The sequence below is a fragment of the Sceloporus undulatus genome, chromosome 6 (assembly GCF_019175285.1).
Source record: "Sceloporus undulatus isolate JIND9_A2432 ecotype Alabama chromosome 6, SceUnd_v1.1, whole genome shotgun sequence".
Classification (NCBI taxonomy): domain Eukaryota; kingdom Metazoa; phylum Chordata; class Lepidosauria; order Squamata; family Phrynosomatidae; genus Sceloporus; species Sceloporus undulatus.
This window is the reverse complement of record NC_056527.1, coordinates 43,529,556-43,553,848: the sequence shown is the minus strand read 5'-3', so window position 1 is coordinate 43,553,848 and position 24,293 is coordinate 43,529,556. Positions and strand designations below refer to the sequence as shown.

Below are 24,293 nucleotides of genomic sequence, written 5' to 3'. Positions count from 1 at the left end.
TTGGCACATACACAAAACCATACTGCATATGTTTTTATTACCATGTTTTCCTACATAATTGGCTTAAAACAGGAATAACTGGTGCTTGTAATAACAAAACAAAGAGAAAGAACCCATAATCTTCCCTCAAAAACTCCTATTGAGAGATAGGATGTCTGGGCAGAAATAAAATAAAATTCAAAAGCTCTGCCTTTTGTTCATTACAATAAGGGGCACTTAGACAGGAATTGCCCACTTTCTCTTTATCATATCCTCCTACATTTCATAGATGGAAATTGGAACACGTGTGGCCAAGCAACATCAGAGTTTGGTCAAGGTGGCAAAAGATATTAATGAGGCAGCATACACAAGCTGGGAAAGGCTTTAGCAGGGTTTGTTGTCATTGTTGTTGTTGCCTGAAGCTACCGGGAAAGGCAAGATTGTTTATATGCCTTCATTTCTAATTTATGGCAGCCCTAAGATGAACTATCACAGGATCCTCTTGGTGAGATTTGTTCAGAAAGGTCTTGGCCTCTGTCTTCCTCTGAGGCTGGGAGAGTGTAACTTGCCTGAGGTCACCCAATGGATTTCCATTGCTGAGTGGAGATTCAAACCTTGGTCTCCCAGAGTTGGTGACCAGTGTTCAGCCTCCTACACCATGCTGGCTCTCCCTGGTGAGTTAATGGACTTTGCACTTTGAGCTCAGCAGCAATTGAAGTTAGATGAAGACAAAATGGGAAAGAGGAGTGAGATACTAGAACATTTTAAAAGGAGCTTTTAAAGTGGGATGACAGAGGATTAATTGGAACTATCTCTGCCAAATTGGGACAGTTGGAGGGTATGTCTTAGTAGAAATCCATATCAAACATATCGTGGGCAAAGACTTCAGTATGGTCTTGCAGTGATTCTGTCTAAATTCTATGATTAAGGCAGAATCCCAGTCTGACTTGATATTATGGCAGTAAGAGAAACAGAATATAGCACATTAATTGACATGGGTGTCTTGGAATTAGACTGTGAACTGAGTCATTCCAGCCACATCTTGCAAACCAGATGGATTTTAATTAAACATCAATGATCTAGTTGTAGGGAATTATCTTCCTAGTACAATCGCTATACTGAAATACAATCCAACATGGGTAGAAGAAATTCACAATTAAAGCCATTGTTGTTGTTTTGTTTTGTTTTTTACAATGGAAGACATTACTTTTGTAGAGGAAAAAGCTGTATTAGCCGTAGAAACCAGAGTATGTGATATGGTAATGACCTCCGTCCCCAGCAGAGTCTGGGTAACTGTTGGGGAAAAGAACTGCTCCTAGTTTAGGTCCATAAACAAGAATATTCCCATTGTTACCAAGCTCATGTGAGCAGGATATCAAGAGAATGTTTACAGCACAGTTAGCCAAGCCAGCCATTGGGCAGAACTAAAAACCTGCCTGTCTTACCGTTCTCCAAAGCTGAGACACAAAGAGACTCACATCATGATTTTAAACAGATACAGATAGAAATACAAAGAGTTATGAGCTTAATTCAGGAGTAAAAAAACATGCATCCTTCCAGACAATCTTGAGTTTCTATTTACTGCAACCCTCATTCTTTCTCATCTATGCCATTTGGGCTGCTGGGAGCTTCTGTGAAACAACATCTGGAAGGCTGCATTATTTGCACCCCTGGGCTAAATCAAATTGTTAGTCCTAACAAGAATAGGCCTGCTGCATCAATGGGACTTAAGCAAGTTTACAAGTCCAATTGATTTGGTAGGTTTTCTCTAGATGGGACTAACAGTTGGATTTAGTCTATTACATTAAAACAGATTTCTTGTGACTGTGTCTTCAAATTGGTCCCAGCTTATGGCAACCCTAAGGCAACTCTAAGATCAGGTTCCCTTGGCAATACTTTTCAGAGGGGATTTTCACTGCTGTCCTCTGAGGCTGAGAAAGTGTGACTTGCCAAAGCCACTGGTTACCATGGCAGACTATGGACTTGAACCCTGATCTCCTGGTGTCATAGTCCAGTACTCAATCCAGGCTGGTTCTCATCACATTTAAACACATTTAAACAAATCAAAATATTAAAATGGGATTTAATTTAAACAGTTTGAAGCACATTGATTAAAAAAGGACACCATCAACCCATTAAAAGTCTCTCTCACAGCAGCCTGGTAATTGCCAATTGCCCAACTCTGTGTGTGTGTGTGTGTGTGTGTGTGTGTGTGTGTGTATGCGCGAGTGTGTGTATACACATACATATGTCTGGATTATAACTACATTCAAATCCAGAACATATCTACTTGCTTCTTTGTCGTCTGCAAAACATCATTCAGTTGTTCAAGGGTGACAGAATGCTGCACTTTTAGCTTGTATTAAATTACAGTAAATTCATTTTGCTGTCTACTTTGAAATAATTAACAGCTGCATTGAAGCAACATTTTCGAGCACTACGACGTTTTCCCCTCTTTGTCTTGCTAACCTTGTTTCTATCCAGAAAAGCCACTGTATGGTCACTAGACTGTAGCAATATTCCCCCACCATATAGAGCCTCCCAAGAAGCAGAACTTATTGGAGCTGTCTGTTTGAAGAGAAAGAATTATAGAATGACTCCCTCCAGTTACAACGTTAAGAAATAACAATGTTTAAATAAAACACCTTATTCTGGTTTCCCTTGAAACTGTATCTCTTGCTCTTGGTTAAGTGAAACCTGATGAAATACAAATCCAACCCAAAGGAATTCACCTCAACCTTTCACCCTGAAACTTCCCCATGCTTTCAAAAAAGAAAAGAAAAACCCTAAAAAGAGGGGGCCAAAGTGGAAAAGCATTAGGGCTTAACCAAGTGTTTCCAATTGTTTTACATTTATGCACATTTATCAGACTCTTACCCCCTACCACGCTCCAAAATCTTGCAGATGTGAGGTGCCTGGGCATGGCAGCTGGTTTAAAAAGAAAAGGAGAATTTCTCTAAGGAGAGTCACTTGCACAATTGTGATAGAAGTCACTTCAGCAGAACTATGCCAGAGCTTCCATGGGAGGCAGGACATTGTGTTGCTGTTAATGAGTTTGGGGACAACAAAGTGAAATATGATAAAGCTGCTATGGACAATTTACACAAGCTGCATATATTAAATGCAACAGAAGCAGAGTCAATACAAATATTTATCTGTGTCCATTTTAACCAGCACAGCTGTATCTGTATAATCTAGATCCAGTTTGATAAATTAAGATTAACAACTATGTTAATTGTTTTATAAGGGCATATAAAATGTTAGGAATTTGAAATGATAAGAGTAATAGTAATAATAGTAGCAGTAATGGAAGAATGGTTGCTTGGAAACAATGAACAGCGGCTCCATTAAAATGAAAATGAAGGATCAAGAAGTAAGACTGAGAGGCAGAAATATAACTAGCAGATTCAGGGGCTGGGCAAGCCCCACATTTGGTATGTGTTCAGCTATAAAACCCTTTTACACACATGATCTTCTTTAATGGTTTAAGGCACTATCAACTACTTAACTTAAGTACTTGTTTATTAATTTTTCATTGCTCAGCCCAGCCTCTGAAGGGTAAGATTTCCCCCTCATCCCACAAAATCAATGATTTCATGTGTATAATGGAGTTGAAATTAGCACAAGTTCTCCTTCTGCTCTTTCCCTCTCCCCTCCCCTGGGCCTCCATTATTTATTCAGAGGAATCTTTAACACATGAAGGAATTATTCTCTTCCATTGTTTTGCTGAAGACCTGGTTAACTAAATTTTAAACAATTGCATTTTGCCCTTCCATGTATAAAACACTTAACTTGGCACTTCAGGATTAAAGGTTTGTAAATAAATGGATTATCCTCAGTGGATCCTGCCAAATAAATATTCCTTGGCTTTAAATTTTTAATCAAAAGATGTTAGTGAAGAGATATATCTGACCCTTAAATTGTGCTGGAATATATTTCACAGCAAAAAAAGAAAGAAATACATTCCTTTTCTGCATCTTTTTGTGTTGTTTTTACTGGGAGTGGGAGGGTTGCTATACAAATGCAATATTTTAATGTTTAAAATAAAAATTTTGGTTGCGAAGGCCAGGTAAAAGTAACCACCACATAAACTGCCTTTCAGCTTCATATCCTGTTTTCTGTATATTTAAAATGACAAGAGTTATTGAACTGTCAGAATAGTGCATATCTCAAGCTGCTGCTTAAATGGTACCCAGGTTTTCTCTGTTTCCAAAGGAAACTAAAACAGAACAAAATTCATATTTAGTGCAATTTACTGCACTTGCCATTTGAAGTATTTATTTGAAATAGTAGGAGGGCTACTGCACTTCTAAAAGCGGAAAACAGGAGATATATTCCTTTAAGGGACAAAAAAAGAGAGAGTAATGTTGACGGTGAGTTGCAATCAGTCTTAATTCATTCTTTATTGCTGCTCTGGTTCACTGTTATTTGAGCCAGTCTTAACTGTTAAAAGCATTTCAAATGTTCACATGGTGTGCATTAGGTTACCAAGTAAAAGCAAGTAGAGCCCAGCAAATGTAACTTTCTGAATGCAAACCACATGAATTTGATTTCTTTGTGGCATAACTTTAATTGGGTTCAGAGGTCCCTCAGATGTATCTGTCTATCTGCTTTCTGATGGCCTCGTGTGATAAGGCTAATACGAAGAAGCTGGTTGGAATGGCTCTCAGTTACAGTGCATCCATTACCTAGTGTTTCCCAGATTACGACTACACTTTCCTTTAATGCCTATAGGATGGTATGAAATACTCTTGGCTTTCTAGAGATTTTGGACTACACATTCTGCAGTCACTTCATACTGGTTGGCCATGTTGGGCGGGCCTTCTGGAAGTTGCAAGGAAAAAATCTGTGGCGTGTCAAAGGTTCTCCATCCCTGCTCATTATGCCCAAATGTAGCAAAAGCTCAACCACAAGCCTCAGAAACTGGATACAGCAGGGTGATATCTGCCACATTACACCAAATGACAGTACTTCACTACAAGCATATACATGATGTAGCAGCCAAGTACTTGGAGACTGCCAGCTCAGTCTCTTCCTGTCTCTGAGGCTGCCTTTTATACTACTACAAGTTTCTTCTGCTTCATAAATGAATTGAACCAAGGATAGCATGGAGGTATGGAAGACACAGAGAAATCTCCCATTGGCATTTGCATCCCCATCATTCTCTCTGCACTAAATGCTATGTCCATGTGTTAGGTAGGGATTGGGCAGGATGGGGGAAGAGAACAGGCTTCTACTCAATCTATGAGAATCTACACACCCTCCAATGCATTGTGTCAACCTTATTGTTAATGCTGAATGATCAATGCTCTCACTGAGGCCTAGGTTACATCTCACACTCACACTTCATCAGCCAACCAGTTGGGAAGTAAATCACAGATGGAAAGTAAATTCTACATTACCAGAACAGAATTAGCAATGGTAAATTAGCAATGATTCTTCTCTTCAGATAGCCACAAAAACCTCACAAATTACACATTATCTCAATGAAGTGAAGAAAGCTCAGAGGCAGAAAAGTAACTCATTTGAACTGTGGTGTTGAAAGTTCTGAGGATTCACTGGACTGCTAAAATGACAAATAAATGGATCCTAGAGGAAATTAGGCCTGAATTTCTCTAGACGCGAAGATGACTGTTCTACTTTGGCCATTTGATGAGAGTTGAATAGAATAGAATCAGAGTTGAAAGAGACCACAAGGTGCATCCAGTCCCACTCCCTGCCACGAAGGAATACACAATCAAAGCACTCCTGACAGCTCAATCTCTGCTTTAAAATATCCTAAGAAGGAACTCCATCATACTGCAAGACAGTGCATTCCACTGTTGAACAGCTCTGACCATCCGAAAGTCCTTCCTAATATTTAGGTGGAAGCTCTTTCCCTGTGGTTTGGATTCATTGTTTCGTGTCCTGGGGCAATAGAAGACAAGCTTACTCCTTCCTCAATATGACATCCCTATTTTTATATTTAAATACAGCTACCATGTCAGCTCCTAACCTTCTTTTCCAGGCTAAACATACCCACCTTTCTAAGACGTTCTTTGTGACTCACTAGAAAAGATAATGTTTGATAAAATGGAAGGCTGTAGCAAAAGAGGAAGACTGTACTCCAGATGGATAGACTCAATCAAGGAAGCCACTATTTAGAACACGCTTGAGGACCTGAGGAGGGCGGTGGAGGACAGGGTGACTTGGAGGTCTCCTATTCATAGAGTTACCATAAGTATGGGTTGACTTGATGGTACAAACAACAATCTTCACTCGTTTGGCTTTTTAGTTCTATTTAATGTGACTAGCACTACTCGTTTTAGCAATTATTTTAAACGCTAGCCTAAAAAAAGGGATTAAAACTAATTCTTAACAGGGTGGTAGCTCCCTTACTCTCCAGATGATTTGGACTTCAACTCCAATAATCCCAAACCATGATGATGGGAGGCTATTGGGAGTTATTGGTCCACACCTGCTATAGTGTCATAAGTAACCAATTACTTGACACTTATTCTTTTCCTAATAAACAAGGTATAATTAAGTCAAATTGCAATTGTAAGTTGGTGATAGATAACATCCCTTTGTGGTGTAAGTAGATAATTTCTATTTACTTTTATTTACTTTTATAATTACAGTGGTGTGGCCTCACTAAATGGTGGAGAAAGAATGCGACAAGGTTCAAGTGCTGGCTCATGCTGAACTTCGTATTGTGGGTCTTGAGGCATTTAAAAGTAACAATTTAGTTACTTTTGACAAATGGGGAAAAACTTTTAAAATTGTCAATGTAGCAACTACATTTTTCTTGGAACACACATGATAACTAAGTTTTAATGTTACTTTCCAAGTTCTGATTTAGAGTATTGGAGTTTGGAAAGGTTTCCACAAACAAAAGTCTTCTCAAACAGATGAGTATTATAATCCTTCTGTTGCACAGCAGATGGTGGGGAAAGGCCAAGGATAAGCAAATAGTCGATTGCCAAAGGCCATTTTGAAAGTCCATGACTTTCAGATGAGGATTTCAAAGCCCACATTCTTAGTCCCAATCAGCTTGTTATTTTTTCCCCAAAGCCACCACACACTTTTTAACATATCTGAATCCTGCATACATGCCTTCCTGCCGAGGGTGGAATGCCATTAACTAGATATGGCACCAACCCGCTGAATACACTCCTACCGATATTCATTGAACCTTGACTCTTTAGTTCTGTCTAAGCCATGACCTTTTTTTCCAAGAATCTTGGATTAATGTAGATGGCTTTTTTGAATCTGTAACTTGGAGCTATATGGCACTGCTGTGAAAATGTATTTTTCTTCTCTCATGAAGTTGCCATTTTCTATTTGTGGGTGTATATTCTGTATTCATTTCTTTTATTAATGTATTTTTATTACCGGATTTTATTACTGTATGGATTTCAATCCATAGTCATGAAAAGAGAGAGAACTATAATTATGAAAGAAGAAAATTTCAAGCAATCTGAAAGCAGTAAGGATTTTCATACAACAGACTGGATTCCCATCAGAACTGCCTGTATGAGCTGGCTGTCATTTTATAACCTTCTGAAAGTATGTTCAGTTGAGACAGATTTCAAAACCTTAGCAAAATAAACCACATGAAAAGAGCACAAATTAGGGGCTATTTAATGGGAGATTTCTCAGGAAACTGATTCAAATTTGGCTTCATTAATCTCTGAATAATTTTTAAAGAATTTTATACAGTATTTGTGCCTTAATAGAAGTCAAACATCTACAATGGCTTGTTTGCTTTAACAAACTTTGTTTTTCTGACTTCTCAAGAATTCAAAGGCCTCTCGTCTGTTCATTTAATACTCATCAACACATGTCCCAAGCTACTGTCTTGCTGACTAACAATCTCTATCAGAACTAGGAAAGTTACTTTTTAAAAAGCAATTTACTATGGAAGTCTCTAAAGCCCCCCTCCCTCCAATATCCTATCGCCATTAATATTACAAGAGGGTTTAAATAACTTGTTGCGTTACTCATTATGTCACTACTATTTTTTTTAAAAAAAGTTTTGCTCCTTTAAAAATTGTATATTAAAAGAAAGTGAAATAAAATTAATCACAAAATACCCCATAGAATGGATAAACACTATTAATAACACAGAAAAAACCAATGGCATTACTGGTGTGCGTGTGTGTTAGTACAGTTATACTCTCATTATCTCCAAAATAGCTGTAACACGTTAATTTTCAAGGTCTGATCTCCCACTCAGAGTGGGCACATTTTTATGTATTTTAATAATGTGCTGTTATGGTTTCATTTCTTGTCTTTTGACAGATATGTTTTAACTTGCTTTTAATTCTGTTGGTAGTTTAATTGTATGTTTTAGTGGTCAGTGGTTTTATCTGTATGTGTTATAATTCCTGTAAGCTATCTTGTGCTGGAGGAAAGGCAAGGTATATTGCTGTTATACATACATATTGCAACAACAACACATATAAGATGTTATCTGTAAATGAAATATAAACACAAAACTGACTATGCACAGGCAGCTGCTTAACCAACTTCTATAAGTAATTCTGTCCCAATTTTTTCTTTGTCAATCAGAAGATCAGAAGGTTGGCAGTTTAAGGCCCAAGTGCTTCATGCAAAAGCATATAGATATTTGGTGGGAAGGTAACAGACACGATGCTTCTGCACTTGATGGACCCAGAATAGTTTGACTAAGCATAACCCAGCTTTCCTTTCTTCCTAAACTAATCCAATCAGTTTTTATTAGGAGTCAGAACTATCACACAATGATTTGGGTTGACTATTACAGAGGAAGTAAGGCTGTGAGATGAGATCAAATACATAAGGGATTTTTCGAACCTCTCCAGCTGTAATACATATGTAGACTTACATTAAAAGAATGTTGATTTCTTCAGCTAACTGTAAGCAAAGAAGCCCAGCTCCATTAGATAGGATACCATCAAAAAATAATCCTAATGTGCCACATATTGATATTATTGTAGCTGTTTGATTTTGCTGACTCAGCAATGCCGAAAGCTATAGTCAGCATTTATTCATTTACTCAATTTGTTTTTCATCCTTTCTCAAGAAACTGGAGTTGTTAAATAGCTCATAGCACATGCAGCTTTGCAACAATAACTCAAAAATGAAAAATACCTGCTGAATCTCTATTGTCTGCTACAGAGGATGTTCCATTCCCCTACTACAATTCCTGACAGATATAAAATTTACAATATTACTGACAATGAAAATGAGTCAGTGTATCTTATCCACATTTGTCCCCCCCCCCTTGATATTACAAGCTCTTCGTGAATTGCACTAAGAAAAAGATCGGTTTCTTAACAGAGCAACTTGCATAATCCCACTCAATTGATTTCAGTGAGACTCTTAATTCACAGGTAACTATGTACAATATTGCACCCCTAGGATGACATCCTTTTGGTTAATTCCAACAAGAGGAGGCCTATTTGATCAACTGTTGAATAGCAAGCTGACACATAGGCAAATCCTATTGATTCAATGGGTCTATTCTACTCAGGGCTATCAACTGAATGAAGAAATTTCTTAACAAAAAACTAAGTGAACTGGGCTACTCAAAATGACTGCTAATGTTTACTGAGCCATTTTTAAATGGATGTAATATAATTTAATTTTAAAATATTGGAAACAACTACTGTATATAATTGACTATAAGTTGACCTAATATATAAAAGACTTATACATGAGTATATACTGTAAAATGATCTGTTTTGAGTCAGTGGCTCTAAAGTGTTGAGTATACTTTGGTGATCATAAAAACTACACATTATAAAAGAGTGTCAGGGATGAGAGACAATTGGGAGTTAATTGGAGACCCTTCTTGTTGGACAGAAGCAAAATTAAATCATGAAGAAATATGCCAAGAAATAATAAATACTGTATAGTAGTGGCATATTTTTATCTATAACTTTATGTTCAAGTAGGACTTTTAACCATATTATTTTCTGTTCAATTTATTTTATTTTAAAAAAATAAAACTGCTAATATTTTTAAGTGAACTATATTTTGAAATAAACTGCAATGAAATGTAAATTTAGTGAATGATCTGGAGAGAGCATTTAGCTTATCAGAATTTCCTTGCCTTTAAAATGAACTCTTACACTTTCTTATCTCTCCACAGTGTTTTAGACCTTACTATCTTTCCCCTGGGTAGTTTATCACAAGAATTATATGCTTGCTGTTAGTCACAAAAAGGCAACACTTGATGGTTAATTATTCCTTGACAACATTTTTTAAAACTTCAAAACATACACAGTCAGATGATTGCTTCCTCCACAATCTGTGCTTATTGGTTTAAAAGAAATGACTGTCCAGCAACATCTGGGATGGTTATAGTAAGCTTTCCGCTTGCTGAAACGATAAGAAGTATTCATGCTTTCTGGTAGCTCGAAAGTAGTGCTAGGAATGTCCTACACTGTACTTTTCCTGAGAGCAAGAAAGGCTGCTACATTCTGATTCTCCTCCTTTTATCATTAATTTGACTCGTAGTCAGTTCAGAAGCAGATATACATGAATATCCGAAATAACATGTGTACAAAATCATAGGCAGCACCAGCAATCTTTTAACAATAGCCCTTATCTTTTCAGTTATCTAGAGCTTTTCCATTTTGGACACATACTTCATCACGCTACAGGGTAAGTGAAAAAAGAAAGAAAGAAAGAAGAAAGAAAGAAAGAAAGAAAGAAAGAAAGAAAGAGGAAGAGGAAAGGGAAACGAAGGAAAGACAACAATAAACAAAAGCAGCATCAAGAAAAGCACAGAAATAAAACTTCTAGCCATTCCAAAAACACCTAGCTCTGCTCCTTGGAATGCAATGCACATGTCTACAGATGAATCCCAGCTTCTCTTGCAGAAATGAAGCCTGAACACAACAGTCTGAATGAAACCTTATCTTGGCATTTGTTGTTTTTGTTGGAGTGCAGCCAATGCAAACATTTGCAGGTGGCTGGGCCATATTTTGACACTTAACTATCTACAGTTGTGATAAAAATCAGAATGTTGCTACAGTACAATTCTTTATAGCCTTAAGGGCCTGATTCTGCTCCCACTTAAGACACAGTAAGACCATTACACCATTGTTTTCTGAAACATTTGCAGTTCATTACCAGATCTATTTTGCCCTTTAAAAAAAAATCCAAGACAGCAAATCCTCCTAGTATTTTTCATACTAATCAAGATCCCATTGCCAACAACAATATAATTATACATTTATAATTTATTTAAGAATAACCACAATGCCAGATATTGGTCATTCACATACCCTTTTACCCTCAACCAAGATGTTATATAAGGCTACGTTAAGAAATTGTGCACAGCTGCACAAAAGTGACGTTATTTTTAATTTTCGTATTTGCTTTGTCCAAGAAATTTTGATCAGAACAATAAAGCCAAGATCTTATTCAAAGCCTATTTCTGAAAGCAGTAATAGAACTCTAGGTTATAAAGTGCCCAAAGGTGAAATGCCTTGTGTCACCTCCCACCCTGGCTATCTATCTAGTGTTAGATGATGGATGTACGTATTTCAAATGGCAGGGTTTTCTTTTTAAGCATTTACACAATGCTGTTTGCACAGTGTATCTGTATTGTCTGGAATATGTGAAACAAAATATGTATCAGCTGTGCACTTAAAATAAAAACTGATATCTGAAAAGATCTCCAGATGCATCTTGAGATTCTTATTTGTACAAGTTCAGGGTGTAGCCTTTAAGCATATGCTAATGTTGAAAGATATTTTATACAAAATGTTTAGAACATGGACAGAATGACCTTCCACTAGAATGAGACTGAACCATAGATGCCTAAAACATACATTAGGAGATAAATAATTTATTATGCTTAATAAATTTGCTTAGGTGCTTATTGTGAAAGAAGGTGCCAGTACAGGTACTATCTGAAAAATTGCGCTATAAATTCCAAATTCTGCAGAAGAAATGTGGGATTTTTAAGACAGCAACCTTTTATTCAGTTGAACAAAGGAATATTGTTTTCAAATGAAAGCATTATCTGCCATAATTGTGTAAGCAACACTATACAGAAAAAGAATTTTTTTTTCTAGTGCTTAATCATATAATGAGTTTTCTTCATCATGCATCATGTTAGCGGGGAAACGTAGGAAAACACCACATTGAAACCAAAATTAAAAGTGCCAAGGATGCTCTTACCCAATCTGCCGATTTGTGGAAGGTGCTTGTGTGATGACTGAACTTGACTGGGGGGATGGCATGGCTTGCTGTATCACAATGCTGGTGTCATGGTTTGGCATCCTTGGTTTTGAGAGCTGATGTGTCCCAGGTACTGCCATAGCTCCTCCAACAGAGTTATGCATTGAAATATTCTGTAGACAGAAGATGGGGGGGAAACAAAATTTGATGCTCTAGTTTGTTTAGATTTTCCATGTGACTAAAATTAGGGATCAAGAAATGTCACTAAATGAAAAGTTATTAGCTCCTGGCAAAATGCACATCAATAGATTTTGGTCTAAATAAATGAAAAATAACTTTTTGCTTTTACGGTGGAACACAAACTGAAAATACCTGAAGGTTGACTAATTACTCTTCTGTGTATCTACCTCGTGATTTATAATATAGAGAGTTTTCACATATCCATTTGCCTGTGTGTGATATATATATTTCATTTCAAAATGATTTTTCCAGTCAGTCTATGACACTTTGATTTAGCATTCTGTACTAGATCCACTGAAAATGATGAGTGAATTGGTTTTGACAGATTTAGATTAGCTACCAGGTTTTTAAAAAGCCCTTTCTTCTGATTCTAGAATCAGTGTGTGTCTTGGTCCAAAACTTTGACTCAACTTGTTTGTCCACTCTTTCACTGTTGCTTTAATGCAGGTATGTAGATTATATGACCCTCTAAATACTGCTCTACTGAAATTATCTGTTTGGAAGGGCTCCATGCCCCCCTCACCACTTCTCTTAGGAGTTTATTATACAGAGGGATGGGGGGCGATTGGGACTTTAAACAGTGACTAACCTTATAAAATCACACAATTGACATTAAAGCACAATTAAAATGAGATTAACACAAGAGCCATTATTCTGTAAACAACCAGGCAATAAACAGCAAAAACTCATTCACAGGAAAATCTGGTGAATTATTTGCTGCTGTTTCTTGCCTGGTTATTCACAGGTTAATGGCACTTTAATCACGGTTCACCATGACATTGTGTGAAAACCATTAGTGCAATTGTGCGATAACAACAGGTTATTCATGGGATAATATCTCTTTGAACATGACGTTGTGTGAAAACCATTAGTGCAATTGTGATCATCACAGGTTAATCAGTGTTTATACTGCCAATTGTCCCCTGTGTGATAAACTCCTTAATATGAAGCAAGATAAGGTTTTCAATAGTATACTATTCTTGTTCATGAGTAGAAAAGCAAGATTTGAAATTTAAATCTAAATGCATAAAAACAAACATAAATTATGTCCATGATAGTGTAGCATGGTGCAGTGGTTTGAGTGTTGGTCTAAGTCACCAGGAGACCAGGGCTCAAATCCCCACTCAGCCATGGAAACCCATTGGATGACCTTGCACACGTTACACTCTCTCATTCTCAAAAGGCAGGTGTTTGGGGAGCAGTGGCATCATGCCTCCTTAGAGTGTGACATGGTGCAGCCTGCACCCCCCTAGTGATGCCCCTATACTTAGGTTATTCATAAATCCAGAAGTGGCTTCAGAGGATGTCTCTGTAATATTTTAATCTCAGTTGTGGAGGACTGTTCTTATTTTCCCAGAGAGAGGGTCATCAAATAACTACTATCTATGCTTGTTCATTCTGTAATTGTAGGATCACTCTTCATTGCAAGAGTCATGTTATGAGATCCTCCTCTTTTGGTTTAGTACACAGATGGAAAAACATCAAGTTTGGCAATAACCGTCTGGATACATCTTCAGTACAGGTGTGTATGTGTTTGTGTGCATGCTCCTTCAAGTCACCTGTCAATCTATGGTAACTCCACAAATTTCATAGGGTTTTCATAGGGAAGGAATATTCAGAGGCAGTTTGCCAGTTACTTCCTTTGAAACATAGCCTACAGCGCATGGTATTCATTAGCACTCTCCCATCAAAGAACTAACACTGCTTAGTTTCCAAGATCAGATGGGATTGGAAGCCTTTAGGCCAGTGATATAGGTATATTTGAGTAAAATAAAGTGGGTAGAGATGGATTTGTAGTACATTCTACAGAAAACCCCCACAGCAGTTAAGATTATTTTCTTGGTTTGACATGGCTTCCTTATTTCATCATTGGCATTCAGCTATCATAAACATTGCTAACTCTTCTGCTTTGCTCAAAAATGCAAGGCCTTTCGTGCTTTTGGTCTTTTATCTTAATTTTTCTGACATGATCCAATTAGAAGTGCCCTCTAATTATCAATAGAAATGAATTATGAAAGACTCCTCCTGTTTTCCAGACACATCCATGGTCTTTTCAGTCTCTGACAGACTATCTTCTTGACATATGCTTTTACATGCACAATAGCATACAATGTATACCAGACATACCAGCAACTACATTACTATCAAGTTTAGATTTCTTTAAGGGAATTTTATGTTAAAGGAGCAGAAACATTTTCAAAAATGCATGAAACTCATGTTGTGAACATTTTAATGTTACAGTATATTGTTTGATATGGAAAACATAGGGATGCTTCAAGAAATAGTGATACAAGTATATTCCAAACTTCAAACAGGACAACCTATAAATTATATGAACTAAAGGTTATTTATTTCTCAATCAATTGCCTGACATCATCATTCAAACATTACTCCACACAAAGCAGTTGTTATATTCCAGTGCAATTTCAGTAACACTAAATGTGTACAACACAATTAAGGTCATTTAGTACATGTTGCCCTGAGATAGCTGCATGGCTTTCTGTTAACTGAATGCTAAAAGAGCAAGGATATTGAATTGGGGAGTTATCATTTTTGTTTATATTTTGTATTAATATTCAAGTCATAAATATAGAAGCATTTTCCCCTCCTATAAATGCCTACTGTGGAGTTTATAAAACAGGAATTTGGCAGAATGTCAGTGGTACAAACTGATTTCCTTTCCTAAATGCAATTTTTAAAAGCAAACAAACAAGGTTACGCCTGCTAATGAAACATTACATGCTGCTCTGGAGCTCTTTTCTTCTTTTCAGTCAAATCAATTCAAATACCAAGAGAAAACAATAAACAGTTTGTGTAAAAGAAGTGCTTTGCTTCAAATTCACCTGATAAATAATACCTTAGTCCAAATAAAAATGGCCCTACAATGTTAGCTTAATAGCAAGCTGCTTCTATATACTTTTTCAGTGAAATTCCCTCAAGAATAGTTTTACTCTATAATATGTAACCAGCACCCAAACAAATTTACATTTAGCTATTTTGAAGTATAGCAAATATAGAAGAATGTGAGGGTTATTTATTGCATGTTAATAATTAATCTTAATTTTATTTTTATTTTTTTAAAAAAAGAGCTGTTTATAGTATATCAATAGCAACTTGGGAACAGCCTTACAGTTTTTAGTTTTGATTAAGGTATATATGCTTTACAAGACACAACATTGCCAGGGACCTGTGGCCATCCAGATATTTTGGGATTTCAGTCCCCATCAGTCCTGGACTGTCTAGCCTAAGGTGAGAGATGATGGGAATAGTAATTTACCAATGCCTGAAGAGCCACAATTTCCTCACCATGATATACAAGATTTATCTTTTTATTGGTTCAATTTGTTTCTCACCCTACCTTTAAAGAACATAGTTTGGCATATGGAACTATGGAACTGTAACTCAAAAGTAGTTTGAGCTATGCAGAGGACCCTATTGTTGATCTACTATAATTAAAATTAGCACAATGTGTCAATAAGGACAAAAGAAAAACTAGAAAAAACATGCAGAGCCAATAAATCTAGCATATGATCACATCTGTAGACTGCACACTTGTATGTTTTTAGCCTGCCTTTCAAAGACAAAAAGCTAGAAAAATATTATATTGAAAAATAGTGAAATTTTGTTTTCTCAATATAGTTATTCCGTTAATCCAACCTAAATAAATAGTTAAACAATCTGAATCAAACACAAGCAAAAAGTTAAATACTGAGACTTCATGATCTTGGTATTAGATAGGCCCTGCCTACCCTTGCAATAACTAGTCTTTGTCCAACATATTCTTTGAATCCCATTCCTAATGTACATGTCAAGTTCAGGGATGTGTTATTCATATTGAATATGCAAAACCTGTTTAGTAAAAACAAAACAAAATCGGGGGCTTTAAAACTAAGTAGCTGAAATATTCCAACTTATTGGATAGTGATCTCCTCCTTTTACAGGAGAACATAAAGGTTGAATAGATCACAGGGACCATGTGGTTCAACCTGCTTCCATGCAGGAATATAAAACTAAAACACTTCCAAAATATGGCTATCCAACCTCTGTTTAAAGACCATGAAAGAAGAAGTGTCTACCATTCTCCAGTCAGTCTATTCCACTGTCATACCTCTTACAGTCATGAGAATCTTCCTAATATTTAAATAGAATCTCTTTTCTTGTAATTTGATCACTTGGTTTGTGTTCTAGTCTCAGGAGCAGCAAAACATGAGCTTTCACTATTTTCTACATGACAAGCCTTCAGGTATTTAAAGACGGAAATCATTTCTTCCAAATCTTCTCCAAACTAAATATAGTCAGCTCCCCAAGTTGTTCCTCACAAGGTTTGTTTTCCATGCCATTTACCATCTTGGCCATCCACCTTTGAACATGCTCCAGTTTGCCAATATCCTTCTTGATGCATACAGTATCACAAGTGAGGTCTCACCAAAGCAAAACAGAATGGTACTATTACCTTCTGTAAAATTTGAATCTTGGGGAAAGATTCTCTGCAACCTCCACTGCTATCTTGTCTTGTGAATATCATACCCTAAAGGACAGAAGAAAGCACCTATACAGTATGATTCTGTTTGGGTGGCTCTTCATCGGGTAAACACAGCTAGTGCTCCAGAAGGAGGGGAGCTGACCTTGCTAACCAATTACATTAAGCTAATTAGTCTGTTACTATAACTCCTGCTGAGGCATTCACACTTGGACCAGCTCAAAGATTTATATCATGGCTTCCAAGCAACAGACTACAGACATTAATCTCTCACCTTGTCTCCTCCTGTTACGGTTTTGCATGGCAGTATCAATATGAAACCACTTTATGCTTTCTAAATTATAGTTATTGCCACCTCTGCTTGGAAGACATGTACAGGCAATGCCTGTCCTTAATTGCAGATGTTTCTTGAAGAATGTTTTCTGGTGCATAATATAGAGTTGTTGCTGTTGTTGTTGCCAACCGATTGGAGTTGCTGGGTTTCATTATCTTGCAGCCATAACATGAAGCGCACATTGAAGGAAAGTTCTCAAAAGTATTTAAACAGTGTTACACTGTTAGCTCATTACAAAATGGACCTGATGTTATTTTGCACTATTTTGGCAACAAGTATGTTCAATGCCGTCAATTTCAGTTTCGGATAGACTTTTTACTGCACCTGATTCCCATAGTCTAGAGTCTAGTAGATTGTGCGGAGCTGTTATTCCTATAATCTAGATTTGCAAGGCTGTTATTTGACCAGTCAGCATGACTCAAACATAATCACTAGGCTACTGTGCCACCAGATGATGGCATGCATGCATGATCAAGCATATACACTGAGTTGCAAGGTGAGTGTTGAATATGCACCTGTTAAAACAGTAAGAATCAGCATGGTGTAGTGGTATGAACATTGGACTGTGACTCTGGAGACAGAGGTTCAAATCCCTGCTTGGGATGTGATAGGTTCACCTTGGGGTCATCATAAGTCTGAAACAACTTGAAGGCACAACAACAATAATTCCTGCCTCAAAGTAAAATTGGTATATAGCATCATGTAATTCAGAGTGCATCTCTGCGAAATTGTTATGTTGTTTGCTTAATGCAAACATAACTGAAGCATGTTTATATGTTATTTAGAAATAATTATCCACATAAGTATTCCTTAAAAGAAAAATACAGAACCTAGAACAGGGGAGCAGGAGGAGGCTTAGCCCATCCTACAGTGCACCCCCTCCCCAACAGTAAGGTACCAACGATGAGAACCACCAAGACTTCTGTGTAGTTGAACACCCTATGAATCAGTCAGAATCGTCCAAGTTTATATCCTTCTTTGCATTCACTTAATAGGATTTTATATATTTGCCACTTTGATAGATTTGTTTTATGCCATAAATAATTTGATAATATTCTATTTTTTTATTTTGTCAATGTCTTTATGGCAGTCACATTATTAACTGCATTATTATTATTATTATTATTATTATTATTATTATTATTATTATTATTTTCCTTCTGATTTCAGGACTAGATATAGCTTTGGCTGCCTTGGCAAATGACCTATATGAGGAACTAGAATTAGGAATGTGTGTCTGTTAAATTTAAATAAATTGCTAATGGAATTCAAATTTTATCTCATGGATTTTGGAAGGCTTTGTTCCCAGTGCCATTATGGCCAGAAGGAGGAGGTACTGGCTTGCATAGATATACTTCCATGGAACATCAAAAACCACCTGAGAAAATCCAAACCCCTGACTAACTTCATCGTTTTATATATTTCTTCTTTCTCCTGTATGATTCTTAACATGTTTGCCTGATGAAGAAGCCAGTGGAACTTCAAAAGCTTGTGTCGTGTATTTTGTGCATTTTACTTGGCTGATTAAACGTATCACTGTTTTGTGGATTTTGGGTGTTATTTGCTTTATGGCCAACATGGCTACCCCAAATAAATTTCTTACATATATGCAAGTACAACATGAGTTTCCCTTATCCAAAATGTTTGGTATTTTGGAGATAAATAGATTTTAAAATACCTGTATTTGCATATAGATACATAATGAGATAAATATAAACACTTTATTATACACATAGCCTGAAATTAATTTTACACAATATTTTAAAATAATTTTGGCCCTGAAGCAAAGGTTGTATACACTGAACACCAGAAAAGAAATGTGTCACTATCTTAGCCATACATGAAAAAAGTTTTGGTTTTTAGAGTATTCCAGATTTGAGAATTTTGGAGAAGGGGGACAAAACCTGTACATATAACTCATAATAGCCTTCAGTCTTGGGTTCTAGGGTTCCTGGAAAAACACACTTAAAACTGCCTCTTTCAAATGAGTTTGGAAACAAACTACTACCTTACGAAGATGGTAGAATATAGTCAGAGCTATTGCCCCCAATTAAAACATACTTGGCTGTAATTTGAACCTATCCAAGCTTCCAGTCTGCCTTCAAAGGCAGCCCCATGTAGAACACTTAAAAGTATGTTTGTGGGCACAAAGATTGTGAGGTTGACAGCAAAGGACACTTCTATCTTGGCCTAACTGAGAGGAGGTCATATACGACCATTTTTCAGAGCTACTTTAAAAGTATAAATTATGCCTGTCTAAATCCACTATAAACCTCACAATAACATTGGGATTTTCAACACCTACTTTATGCAGACCTCTCTAATGTTTTTGACATTCTGGTCAGAATGTGAGCAAAATGTAGCCCAGAGTATGTGTGCATTCCCATGGACTAAAAGTGTTCCTGCCTATCTCTCCACATCACAAAAACATCATGGAAAAAAGCATTTTACTCTACTTACTTATTTCCAGCAGGCAAATTTGCAGTAGACAACTACTGGGATATTATATAATGCAAAACAAAAGTATGTATTGAAAAATCAGGGATTTATGTAGAGTGAATGTATTTTAACGACTGAACATATTTTATCCTAATTAATTCACCTGTCCTATGGTTAAAATTATAAATGTCCTGACAAGTTGTAAAAGGTATTTCATTTAAAATTTCCCACTAGGATTTAAAACATTCAGAGCTTGTTAGATTTAAAGGTCTAATTTTAACATTATGTATATTAACTAAAAGAGGTTCAAGTTGATAGAGTACAGAGATAGGTTGATCTAGAGGAAAACACTGAATCTTTTTATAGGTGAAAATTAAACAGTGTGTATTGCTATCCAGAATTTATTTATGGACAGACTTTGAAAAAGAAGGACTTCTTTGAACAATTTAGCAGCCACCTGATCCTAACATTAAAGAGGCAGATGCTCTTCAGTTACAGCCACCAATTTTCAAAGATCCTTTTAGTATTTATTGTTTTTTATATGAATGATTTTTGAATAGCTTAATTTTGAATTGCTTAAACAAGGACCCTTTTAAAGCATATTATAGCAATAATTTAATCCTGATGGCAACGGAGAAGTTATACAATCCACCAAATTCTTCTGGGCAATTGTTTCAACCATTCAAGGAGGTATTTGGTTTTCAAGGCAATATTTTCCTTGGCTTTATTTTATTTTGTCTTATTTTTTGTTCACTACCCACTTTCAGTTGGCTATCCTATCTCCCTGACATCAGAATGGATGGAGAGCATAATGAAGTAACATGAATACTTTCCTGATTGATGCTCCAGTCTAGTTAATAATTATGGCCCTTCATTGTACATGGTAATCTTTTAAAGATTACACTCTTATATAGTAACAAGCCAATAGACGGCAGAGATTCTCAAGTAAAACTGATATGGTCTCCCTGTCTTCTTCACAAATGCTTTTTCCCTCAGAAAAGAAACAACCTTTTCTTCCCTGCCAAATGCAAGGCAGCTGACCCACAGCAACAGAATGGGACAGGCAATGCCTTGATGAACCAAATAAGTAACTATGCTAGGATTTCCTGACTACATGAATAAATGCAAGGAAATATCAAAGAAGAAAGCACAAAGGCGGGTTTACTGCTCAACATAAAAAAAAAACACCAAAATAATGGCCATGTAAGATTTTCACAGATTCAACCTAGACAATGACGAAATTGAAATAGTAATGGAGTTCTCATACCTTGGGTCAAACATTGATCAGAATGGGGGCTGTAGTCAAGAAATAACAAGAAGATTAGGAAGGGAGAGGGCAGCTATGAAAGAATTAGAAAAGATCCTAAAATGTAAAGATATCCAACTCAGCACAAAAGTTAGAATTATACAAGCCATTGTTTTCCTTATTATCATATATGGTTGCTAGAGCTGGACAGCGAGGAAGGAGGATAAGAGGAAAATCAGTTCATTTGAGATCTGGTGCTGGAGAAGAGTGCTGAGGATACCATGGATAGCCAAAAAGACAAACAAATGGGTCCTAGAACAGATCAATCCTGAAATCTCCCTGGAGGCCAAGATGATAAAGTTGTGGCTGTCACTGGTCACACCATGAGAAAGAATGACTCACTGGAAAAGACAATAATGCTAGGAAAAGTGGAGGGATGTAGAAAGAGGGGAAGACCCCATGTGAGATGGATGGACTATATTAAGGAGGTCACAGGTATAAATTTACAGATCCTAGGCAGAGCAGTGGAAAATAGGGTGTCTTGGAGATGTCTCATCCACAATGTCACAATAAGTTGGGATTGACTCAAGGGCAGTTAACAACAACAAAAGGCAAGGCAGGAGTTTGCACGTGGCATTTGGCTGCTTTAGAAACAGATACACATTCTTCCTAAGTTAATTTTTGCCTTCTGAGAAGAGTTACAGCCAATGTTAAAGGAGGAAGAGTATCTACTGCTTTCTTAAGAAAAAACCTAGAAACAGCACAGTACATTCAATTCCCCTACATATGTCTTGTAGTGCTTGTAAAAGCCAAGAAAAGGCCGCTCCTTCTCTAAAGCAACATAAAGGGCTTAAGGCTGGATGTTCTGTATTCCATTGTTAGCTGCCACTAATACTTAACATATCAAATCTAGATCCTCTGCTTTACTAGCGGGCTGTTCTTGCTTTAGTGGATTTATGCTTCCTATTTTGGCTCTGTTTTCTTTTCCTTTGACCTTGAGGCACAAATTAGGGACCTGCACTGTGAGATTAACTCTGGTGGATATTTGCTGCATATATATCATCATCAACAACAGCACTGCTTTTACAAAAAGGAAACTCTGCCTTTTGGAAATGGGAAGCAAGGCCCAATTGCAAAAGCCCCGGAAATCCTGAGGGAGGCTTAGGAACAGATTGCAATGGTCTGTATAAGGGGGGGGGGGGGGGGGGGGAGAGAAAAGGCGGAATCTAGTTGACACAAGTGTTCTCTTTTGAAATCCCATTCCCCCTGCATCAACTGGAACAGCAGAAGTGAAATGTAATAATATTTTAGAAGAGAAATGTAATACTATGGTTCCAACCTTAAATACACTTATTAAAGAGTAAGTCACTTGAACCAAGAAAGATTGCTTTATAAAAATAATAAGAACTGGGCTGTATGCGATGCAGTTATTAACACTATATGCCATACATGTCTGCAATTATTACTACTGGGCTGGGTCCAGACGTGGTAATAATAGTGGCTTTAATGTACAGTACTTTATCTCAGAGTACATCCAAGGAAATTGGAGTAGACTCATATAGTCAAAATAGACTCACTGAAATGAGACTAAGGGGCTATGCTGACAGCTCCTAAGGGGCGGCCTCCAGCCACTCCTTTTACAGCCAGATCTGGGCCACAGCAACTGCATGCTGCGGCCCCAAAAAGCAGCTCCCTTTTGCGCCCTGCAAAGGGCACAATAGCCACAGCACCGCAGCTTTAGGGCACTCCTTTGGTGCTGCGCCGTGTGGAAGAGCACTGTGATGCCATGCACCTTGTGGTGTGGTGCACGGCGTCACATCACCCTGAGGGTGGAACTGGGGCATGCGTCATATGGATGATACGTCCTGACTCACCCCAACCCAGCCTTTATGGCCGGTATGCACAGCCCCTAAGAAAAGTTGAGCCTACTTTAACTATCACTGAGTTCTGTTCTTTGAATCTAGGTTCTAATCTTGAGTATGACTAAATCTGATCTAATCTGCATTGTAGAAATTACAGTCTGCCTTTCTTTATGTGAGGGATCCGTTCCGGGCTCTCCCACATAAAGCAAATTCCGCCTATGCTTGAGCCCCATTTAAATGAATGGGGCTCATGCACGTGGCAGTGCGGCGGTGCGGTGGCACAGCAGCACACGTGCACCAGAGGCGCATGCCCCATTATTCCCTATGGGAAGCACCGCCCCTTCTCCCAGCACGGCTTTCAGTGTATGCTGAATGCTACGTAAAGCGCACATGCATATGACACGGGCGCACTCCATGCGGTTTGACACAGCTTTAACTGCTATGACTCAATGCTACGGAATTCTGGAATTTGTAGTTTTGTGAGATATTTAGCCTTTCCTGTCAGAGAAGTCTGGTATCACAACAAACTACAAATCCTAGGAGTCCATAGAATGGAACCATGACATTTAAAGTGGTGTCAAACTGCATTATTTCTGCAGTGCATATTAGACTTAAGATCCAAATATTCCAACATGATACAATGTTATCTGGGTTTACATTGCTGAAAATGTCAAAAAACACACTGGCACCTACTTCCAAGTGAACAGTATAAGGGACTGATGGATAGATTTTCATGTGCTGTAAGAATTAACATGGACCGTTTTAAGAAAGCAAAGAAAACTTCCTACCATGCAAGAAAGGTAAACAAATCCACTAATTTCAAAAGTCCTAGAATTTCTTGCTGTACTTTACCAACAGCAACATAAGCACCTGGCTCAAAATGATACCTTATGCTGAGCAAACTGATGGCCATTCTGCTGCTTTCTAAAGCCTTGATTGGTATTTCCTGTTCCTAGCTTTGGGGCTTTGGCATTGGAATTCCCACTAAATAAAGATGGTTATAACTATAACAAGCTCACTCTTAGTCTGGCTTTTTATTTCCTCTTCCTCCAATTTCCATTAACAATATTTCTAAGATTAATGTCTCCTACCCCACACAAATGATACCACTTAAACACATAAATAGTTCACAAACAAGGGTGGATGGCCGGAGAAGAGGGGTGACTGAGAAGGTAAGTACTGAAGACTATTGGACTAAAAACAGCCTTTCTATATATTTAATGCAAAATCAGCATATGGTTCTAATACGCTTTCTGGAATGATTTATCAGGTATGATTAAGTCCTCAACCTGTATGTCTGTCTCCATAAATAAAGCAGAAGTGCACCTTGCTCTAAAGCATATCAGCAGTGTCCTATTACCAACTCCTGAATGCTGAACGCTACTTACAACTTAACTACAGAAAAGGAAGAATTTGGATTTAATAGGCAAAAGAGGGCATAGCAAAAAGACTGCCAAGATTTAGGGATCTTACTTGAAGAGGATCTTCCTCTATTTTTTAAAAAAATTATTACAATGAAGGTATGTTCCTCAACTCTGTCACAGTTATAAGCTG

The 24,293-nt window shown here is 37.3% G+C and overlaps 1 protein-coding gene across 8 annotated transcripts in view; it reads right to left on the bottom strand.

The window, feature by feature from the left end:
- The window catches only part of CREB5 (cAMP responsive element binding protein 5), a 329,430-nt gene that overhangs the window by 212,009 nt on the left and 93,128 nt on the right, over nucleotides 1-24,293 (bottom strand). For all 8 annotated transcript variants that reach the window (XM_042471161.1, XM_042471160.1, XM_042471163.1 and 5 more), the window contains one exon: nucleotides 12,139-12,311. In XM_042471161.1, coding sequence (XP_042327095.1) covers nucleotides 12,139-12,311 — 173 coding nt within the window. The remainder of the gene's footprint in view (nucleotides 1-12,138; nucleotides 12,312-24,293) is intronic.